The sequence below is a fragment of the Notamacropus eugenii genome, chromosome 4, assembly GCF_028372415.1.
Source record: "Notamacropus eugenii isolate mMacEug1 chromosome 4, mMacEug1.pri_v2, whole genome shotgun sequence".
In the NCBI taxonomy this organism is placed as follows: domain Eukaryota; kingdom Metazoa; phylum Chordata; class Mammalia; order Diprotodontia; family Macropodidae; genus Notamacropus; species Notamacropus eugenii.
The window spans coordinates 410,361,575-410,370,701 of NC_092875.1; the positions used below are offsets into that span (position 1 = coordinate 410,361,575).

A 9,127-nucleotide genomic window follows, 5' to 3' on the forward strand; every position below is an offset into this window, starting at 1 on the left:
CTTGACTTGGAGTTGGGGGAAAAAAAGGGGGAGAGAGGAAAAACAGGAGATGACCTTCTATGGCAGTTTTTATTTTTGCAAATATTCATCTATTTCATGTAGATTATCAGTTTTACTGGCATATAACAGGGCAAAATAACACCTAATAATTTCTAAAATGTCATCTTCATTGGTATTATATTTACTGTTTTCACTTTTGATACTAGTAATTTGATTTTCTTTCTTATTTTTGGAACACATTAATCAAAGGTGAGCTATTTTTTTTCTCACAAAACTAGCTCCTAATTTTATTTATTAGCTAAATGGTTTTTTAATTCAGTTTTATCAGCCTTTTCTTTGATTTTTAGGATTTCCAATTTGGTGTTTAATTGGGGATTTTTAATTTGTTCTTTGTCTAGTTTTTTTAGTTTCATGCTCAATTAATTGATTTGCTCTTTCTCTCTTTTACTGATATATTTGTTTAGAAATAATACATTTCCCCTAATTGTTACTTTGATTGCATTCCAGAAATTTTGGAATGTTGTCTCTTTTTTGTCATTCTCTTGAATGAAATTATTGATTGTTTCTATGATTTGTTTTTTGACCTTCTGTATGACCAAATTATTTAGTTTCAAGTTAGCTTTTAATTTAGTTTTCATTGGCCCTTTATTACATATAATTTTTATTTCATCATGGTCTAAAAACAGTACCTTTAATATTTCCAATTTTATGCATTTGATTGTGAGGTTTTTATGTCCAAATACATGATCATTTTTTGCAATGATACAATGTGCAACCAAGAAAACGTATACTCCTTTCTCTCGCATTGTTTTCTCCAGAGTTCTGTCATATGTAACTTTTCTAAGATTCTATTCATATCCTTGATTTCTTTCTCACTTATTTTATGGACAGATTTATCTAGTTTGAAGAGGAGAAAGTTGAGATTTTCCTCTAGTATAGTTTTACTATTTCCTCCTATAATTTATTTAACATTTTCTTTCAGAATTTGGATACTATGCCCTTTGGTTCATATATACTCAGTATTGATATTACTTCATCATCCACAGTTCCTTTTAGTAAGATATAGATTTCCTTCTTATTCCTTTTAATTAGATCTACTTTTACTTTTGCTTTGTCTGAGGTCATGATTTCTTTCTCTGACTTTTTTACTTCAGCTGACACACAATAGATTCTGCTCCAGTCCTTATTTTAACTCTTGTGTTTCTCTCTCTTTCAAGTATGTTTCTTGTAAACAACACATTGTTGAATTCTGTTCTAATCTATTCTGTTATCCATTTCTATTTTATGGATGCATTTCTTTCGTTTACATTCAAAGCTATAATTACTAAATATGCATTTACCTCTGCTTTATTTTCTTCTGTTTTTCTTTCTCCCTCTTTGAAATTTGTTTTGCTTCTGACCACTGTCTTCTTTTAACTGCTCTTTCTTTTATCTCCCTTATCCTTTTCCTTATCTGTTTCCTTCCCTACTTCCCTGTTGGATAAGATATGTATTACTAATTGGAAATATCTATATGTTTTCCCTCTTTGGACTAATTTAGATACTAATGACTTTCAAGCATTGCCCTTTCCCCCACCATTTTTCCATCCACTGTAAAAGCTCTTTCTTGTACACTTCTTTTATTTGAGATAATTTTCTCCACTCTTCCTCTTCCTTCCCTCTTCTCCCAGGTTATGTCTCTTTCTCAAATATTCATTTTTTAAAAGTCATCTGAATATTATCAACCCATTACTGCATCCTTGGTCTATGTAGAATCTTTCTAGTTACCTGAATATTGATAAAGATCTTGGAAAATATGTGTATCATCTTCATATATAGAATGGCAAGCAATTTATCAAATCTATTATGATCTCTTTCATCTTTACCTTTTTATGCTTCTCTTGTGTCAAATTTTATAGTGCTTGGAAGTCCTCTAGTTCATCAAAGATCTATTTTTTCTCTTTGAATGATTATACTCAGTTTTGCTCAGTAAGTTATTCTTCATTGTAGTCTCAGCTCTTTTTGCCTTCTTGAATGTCATATTCCAAGTCCTCTACCCCTTTTGTATCGCTAAATTTTGTGTAATCCTGACTGTTGCTCCATGATATTTGAATGGTTTCTTTCAGGCTGCTTGAAGTAATTTCTCTTTGACTTGGGAGCTCTGGAATTTGGTTATAATATCCCTGGGAGTTTTCATTTTAGTATCTCTTTCAAGAGGTGATTGTTTTATTTTTTTCTCTTTCTATTTTACCCTCTGGTTCTAGGGCATTGGGGCAGCTTTCCTTGATAATTTCTTTAAATATGATTTCTGGCTCTTTGTTGATCATACATTTCAGTTAATCTAGTAATTCTTAAATTATATCTCCTTGCTATATTTTTCAGGCCAATTGTTTTTCCAATGTGATATTCCATACCTTTTTCTTTTTTTTAATTTTTATTTTATTGTTTCTTGATGTCTTGTACAACCATTAGCTTGCACTTACCCAATTCTAATTTTTAAGCAACCATTTTCTTCTGTGAGCTTTTATGCCCCTTTTTCCATTTGGCCAACTCTGCTTTTAAGGAGTTATTCTCTTCAGTGACTTTTTGTACCTTTTCCTTCCTTTGATGAATGCCATTTTCTTAAGGTATTGTTTTCTTCATTTTTTTGTTACTCTGTTCCCGAACCATTAATCATCTTTTCATAATTTTCTTCCTTTGCTGATCGCTTGGAATTGCAATCAGTACTGTCCTTCAAGGTCCCTCCTCCTCTGGTTCTGGAAATGATAGTGTTCTTCACAGTTCCTATTCTCTTAGGACTGTAAATGATACTTCCCCTGGGCACTTCCACTCCATCTTGTCTGAAAGTGCTCCTCTCTGCCCTTGAACTATGACCCAGAAGTATGCATTGGCAATGGAAACTACCAAACAGCATCTGGGCCTGCTCCAGTGCTAGCCTAGGAGTATTCTGTAATCTTTTTCTAACCAGTTGACATGTCACCTTACCATCTGTGACTTGAGAGTTCCTGAGGTTGCTGCTGCTTCTGACACCACCACCTAGTCCTACCCTTGGTATTTTCTGTGGCTTAATCTCCATCTTTGTGTTACAAATCTCTCTTTCCAATCTCCTAAATTGTCTTGAGCTGGAAGTATGTCTTAGTCTGACTTTTTTATTGGTTCTACCACTCCAGAATTCAACTTCAGGAATTATTTTTGGAGGAGAATATTGGGAGAGATTGGCTAAGAGCTTCTGTGCCCTGTTGTGTTGTGATCTCTTGGCTAAAATTTTCCTTTTTTTGTTTTGGTGCTTTTCAGGGGTAATGGTATATACTTTTCTTTTTCTATTTTGACTCTACTTGGTTTTGGGTATCAGGTTCATATTGTACAATATTGTGCAGGATCCCTTCTTTTGCTATTTTTCAAACAATTTATATAACATTGAAATTAATTCTTCTTTAAATGTCTGATGTAATATATCTGGTTCTGGGGATATTTTTCTTTCTGGATACATTTATGATTCATTTAATTTTTTTTTCTCAGATTGACTTTTATATCCTTTCTACTTCTTGTGCTGTTAATATAGGTATTTTATTTGTGCAAATATTCACTTATTTCATCATTTAAGTTGTCAGTTTTATTGGTGCATATACTTCCTATGTATATTCTTTACTTTTGCTTCATTTGCCTTGAATTCTTTTAATTTTTTAATATTGGTAATTTGGCTTTCTTCTGTTATTCAAATTAAGTATTTCTTCTTTAAATTAAAAACCAGTTTTATTTATCAATTCATTTTTTAAAATTTTATTTTAAGAAATGTTTTTCTTGGTTTTCAAGATTTCTACTTTGGTGTTTAAATTGTTTTTTTAAAAAGTTGTTGGATTTTTCCTTTTAATTGTATGCCCAATTTGTTAATCTTTACTTTTGGTTGTTGCTATTAATATAAATATGTACAGATATACATTTACTTTTGGGACTGGAAGCTCAATTCCGTGTGGACAGTCTCGGGCAGGTAAAAGTGGGACTTCTAAATCTTAGAGTCTTACGAGGCCCTCCATGAACAGCGGGGGTTCGAGAAGGTCAGACCGAGCTAGCTCGGCTAGCTCGGGTATTTCCGCCTCTCCCCCGGAGATACCTGATGGGTGGAGTCTCCCTGCCCTCGAGGTCGTCCCGGATTGGAGCACACCTAGTTACCTAACAGCACGGTATTGAGATGCAAACTGTGTGGCTGAAGATTAAGTAGGATTGAGGAAGCCTAAAAGCTCTCTTAGCACATGTGGAGCCAAAGAGAAAAGTAGGGCTCCGCTTCTTTTCTTTCCTCTCTCCCCTCCCCCTCTCTCCCCGCTTGTACTTCTACTTCCAATCCCTTAAGCTTAGCCTTCTTAGGAAATCTCCCCCTCTTCGTCCTAAGAAAGAAGACCCCCTGCACTTGTAACTGAAACCCTGTAATAAAGCTCAACCCCGACTCGGTTCTTGGGACAGAACCTACTTCTTGGGTCCTCCGGGCCTCAGTTTCCTCCTCTGTCCAATGAGATCCGTGGCGAAAGAGGCCGGGTCCAAACAGTCAACACAACGGTAAATCCCGCCCTCGTTCGTAGTGGACTTCAGAGGGTCTCCAGAAGCTCATCATCCTGCAAGATTTCATCTGTTCTATAACTCCTCAGTACCTCCTGCCCCAGGAGCCATCTTATCTTTTCCCACCTGGCTACACTATGGACTTCATCATGCCCTCATGCCAGCTTCTCAAGACTCTGGCTTTCCCTAAGAATGTGACAGGTGAAGGAGGTGGAGGAGGTAATGACTTCTAGGGTCATCAGAGCTGGGTCCCAGAAATTGCTGACATTCCAAGATGTGGCTGTGGACTTCACCTGGGAGGAATGGAGACTGTTGGAGCCTGCTCAGAAGGACTTATTCAGGGATGTGACGCTGGAAAACTATGAGAACTTTGTCTCCCTAGATTTTTTTTCTGAATGTAATACATTTGGAAGAAAATGTACCCTGGGATTGATCCTTATTCCACAACAGACAGTTTCTTTTGGAAAAAGTCTCCATAATTATGATACACTTGGAAAAAGCTTCAAGAAATTTTCACACCTAATTAAACATAATAATAAAAAAACCTCTTTAAAGGAGAAATTTTGTAAATATAATAAATTCAAGAAGACTTTCATTTATCACTCAAAGCAAACTCATTATCACAGAATATGCACTCAAGAAAAATACCCTAAACATGAGAAATATAGCATAGCATCGAGGAGTAATTCATGCCTTATAGTACATCAGAGAATTTATGTGAAAGAGAAACCATTTGAGTGTCATGAATGTGGAAAAGTATTTAGCAATAATCAAAACCTATCTCGACATCAAAGAATTCATACTGGAGAAAAACCGTTTGAATGTAGTGAATGTGGAAAAGCTTTCTGCAGTAACCAATGCCTAATTGAACATCAAACAATTCATACTGGAGAGAAACCCTATAAATGTAATGAATGTGAGAAAGCCTTTAGCTGTAAGGGAAACCTTTATGTACATAAGAGAATTCACGGTGGGGAGAAACCCTACATATGTAATGAATGTGGCAAAGCCTTCAACCAGCAGGGACACCTTAAAATACATAAGATAATTCATACTGGAAGGAAGCCCTTTGAATGTTATATATGTGGGAAGGCTTTCAGCAATAAACAATACCTGGGCCAACATCGAAAAATTCATACTGGAGAGACTCCCTATAAATGTAATGAATGTGGAAAATCCTTCTGCCACAATTCACACCTTAGTAGACATAAGATAATTCATACCAGAGAAAAACCATTTGAATGTAATGAATGTGGGAAAGGCTTCAGGCAGAGTTCATCCCTTATGCAACATCAAAGAATTCATACTGGAGTGAAACCTTACAAGTGTAATGAGTGTGGAAAAGCCTTCAGGCAGAAGGGACATCTTGAGACACATAACATGTTTCATACAGGTGAGAAACCCTTGGAGTGTCATGAATGTGGAAAAGCCTTCAGCAGTAATAATTATCAGTTTCAGCATCAAAGAATCCATACTGGAGAGAAGCCCTATAAATGTAATGAATGTGGGAAAGCTTTCTGCACTAATTCACGACTTAAAGCACATAAGGTAATTCATCCAGGAGAGAGACCCTTTGAATGTAATGAATGTGGGAAAGGCTTCAGGTTCAGCTCAGGTCTTACACAGCATAAGAGAATTCATACTGGAGAGAAACCTTATAAATGTAATGAATGTGGGAAGGCATTTAGTAGGAAGGGAAATCTTAATACACATAAGAGAATTCATAGTGGGGTGAAACCATATTCATGTAATGAATGTGGGAAAGCCTTCAGGCATAAGGGAAACCTTAATACACATAAGAAAATTTATACTGAAGAGAAGATCTTTGAGTGCAATGAAGATGGAAGAAACTAATTGTATGTCAAACTTGACAACATATGAAAAAATTAAGAGTACATGGAAATCCATTAGATATAAAGAATTTGGGGAAAACATCTTTTGAAACTCAAATTTTAAGAAACATGAAATTCACACTAGCAGAATCCCTATGAGTAATAAATGTGGGAAAGCCTTCAGCTGGAAAGAAAACCTTAAGCCACACAAGAAAACATTCTTAAGAGAAAACTTTTGTTGTAATGAATGTGGGAAAGCTTTCAAATGGTGTGGAAACCTTGGGAAACACAATATCATCCAGTAAAGAAATACTTTAAGGGATATGTAAGAAGCTTCATGAAAAAACTGAATTCATTATGCATCAGAGATTTCATAATGATTATAATAATTTCATTTTGATAAATGTATACAAACTTTCAAACAGTAGAAACCTTAAGGATCATAAAACACTTTGTACTGGAAAGAAACCTTTGAATATAATGAATATAGGAAAACCTTTAGGATGAGGCAAATCTTTACTAACAGTAAAAACATCCTCAAATGTAGAGAAATTAAAAAAAATCCAGAAATGCCTTCAGCAAGAAGAGAAAGAAATTAAGAACATCATGTGGTAATTCATACTGATCAGAATATACATAAATGTAATGAAATGCATTTAAAACTCATCAGAGACTTTGTCCTGGAAGTTGACTGAACAAGATAAATTAATAGAAAAGTTTCAAAACATTTCCCAGAATTTTAGTTTCAGAGTTTGAAGGGGCTTCTGAAGCCATCTAATTCAACTTTATCTGAAAAAGAATCCCCTTCACTACATACAACAAATTATCCAGTTATTTTAAAGTATCTCTAATGGTCTGTGTGTGTGTGTGTGTGTGTGTGTGTGCGTGTATGCGTGTATGTTGGAGGAGATATACTTATTGGTCCCCCCCAAAATTAATTTCTTCCACTTTTAGAGAAAACCAATAATTAGGAAGTTTTTTCTTACATTAAACTTAAACTTCCACTGGTCTTAGTTATTGAGATTAAACAGAGTAAGTAGAATCCTTCTTTACTGTTAACAGCCCTTCAGGTTCAATATGCTGTTTCTTGGACTCAACCTCTTATGAAGTAAACTGTAGACCCTTGCCATCCATCATTTCCCTCCTCTAGTTACTGTTTGACTCATCAATGTCTTTTCCAAAATGTGCTAAAAAATGAACATAGTATTCTAGATGTGTTCTGACCTGGGCACAATACAGCAAGCATGTTATCTGCCTTATGCAGCCAAAGTTTGAATTTGCTTTTTTTCCTTTGTGACTACTCTTTTAAGCTGACAGTCCCTTAAAATTTCCAGATCTTTCTTCAGGTGAACTATCATCTAACCATATTTCCCTTACCTTGTACAATTGATGTTTTGAATCCAAGTGTAAGACATTTATCACTATTAAATTTGAATTGAATCTAAAAAAAAAAAAAAAAATAAAGCTCAACCCCTGTTTGACTCTGGAACGTCCTTTCTCTCATACGTGCATCCGGCGTGGCCAGCCGAAGACCTGGACAGGTAAGAAAGACTCGGGTAGCCCAATACAGGCCTCTAGGCTTGGCACATTTACCTTTAAGAATTGTTTTGACTACATCTCACAAATTTTGGTGTACTTTCTTACTATTTTTAATATCATTAATGTGTTTATCTATCATTTCCATATTTTGTCCTTTGATCCACAAATTCTTTAGGATTAAGTGATTTAATCTTCACTTGATTTTTATTTTTATTATTTTTAGCTTTGATTACAACACTTTAGTACCTTTTTAATATTTTAATATAATTTTATTGCATTGAGGTCAGTATTAATATTTTTGACATTCTGCATTTGACTGTGAAGTTTTTATGCCCTAATACATTATCAGTTTTTTTAAAGGTGCCACAAACAACACACACACACACACACACACACACACACACACACACACACACATACACACACACACTCACACACACTACCCCCCACTTCTTTCTATTCCCATTCAATAATAATCAGAAGTACATCATATCTAACTTTTCTTTTTTAAATATGTAAATTTATTTATTTTCAGTTTTCAACATTCACTTCCACAAAATTTTGTATTTCAAATTTACTCCCCATCTTAACCTACTCCTAGCCCAGGAAAGCAAGCATATTACCCTTTCCTGCAATCTGCCCTCCCTTCTATCACTCCTTCTTCTATTTTCCTGTAGGGTAAGAAATTGCCTATTCATCTTATTTCCTAGTTGCATGTAAAAACAGCTTCTCGCATTCATTTTTAAAGCTTTGAGTTCCACATTCTCTCCCTTCCCCCCTCCCATCCTGATTGAGAAGGCAAGAAGTTCAATATAGGTTATACATATGTAGTCACACAAAACAAAATAGACAGGTTGTGAAAGAATAACTATATTTATCTCTATCCTGTCCTGCCCTCCATTTGTTCAATTCTCTCCTTTGACCTGTCCCTCTATCAAAAGTACAAAAGTTTGCTTCTGATTACCTCTTCCCCCAATCTTCTATCCTTTCTATTATCCTCCCTTTCTTTATCTCCTTCCTCCCTGCTTTCCTGTGGGATAAGATAAACTTCCATACCCAATTGAGTGTGTATGTTATTTCCTTCTAAAGCCAGATCTGTTGAAAGGAAAACTCACTTGTTCCCTCTCATCTTCTTTTTCTTCCCCTCCATTGTAAAATCTCTTCTGTGTGAGATGTTTTACTACATTCTACTTCTCCTTTTCTCTTTCTCTTAGTACATACCTCTC

The 9,127-nt window shown here is 35.1% G+C and overlaps 1 protein-coding gene across 1 annotated transcript; it reads left to right on the forward strand.

The window, feature by feature from the left end:
* Positions 1–4,537: 4,537 nt before the first annotated feature.
* On the forward strand, positions 4,538–7,826 carry LOC140501756 (uncharacterized). Its single transcript, XM_072605662.1, has one exon. The coding sequence runs from the start codon at positions 4,753–4,755 to the stop codon at positions 6,382–6,384; it is 1,632 nt and encodes a 543-aa protein (XP_072461763.1). The 5' UTR covers positions 4,538–4,752; the 3' UTR covers positions 6,385–7,826.
* The last annotated feature ends 1,301 nt before the right edge of the window (positions 7,827–9,127 follow it).

Coding starts and splice junctions, on each gene's coding strand:
- LOC140501756 (XM_072605662.1), top strand. CDS start 4,753: ATGACTTCTAGGGTCATCAGAGCTGGGTCCCAGAAATTGCTGACATTC.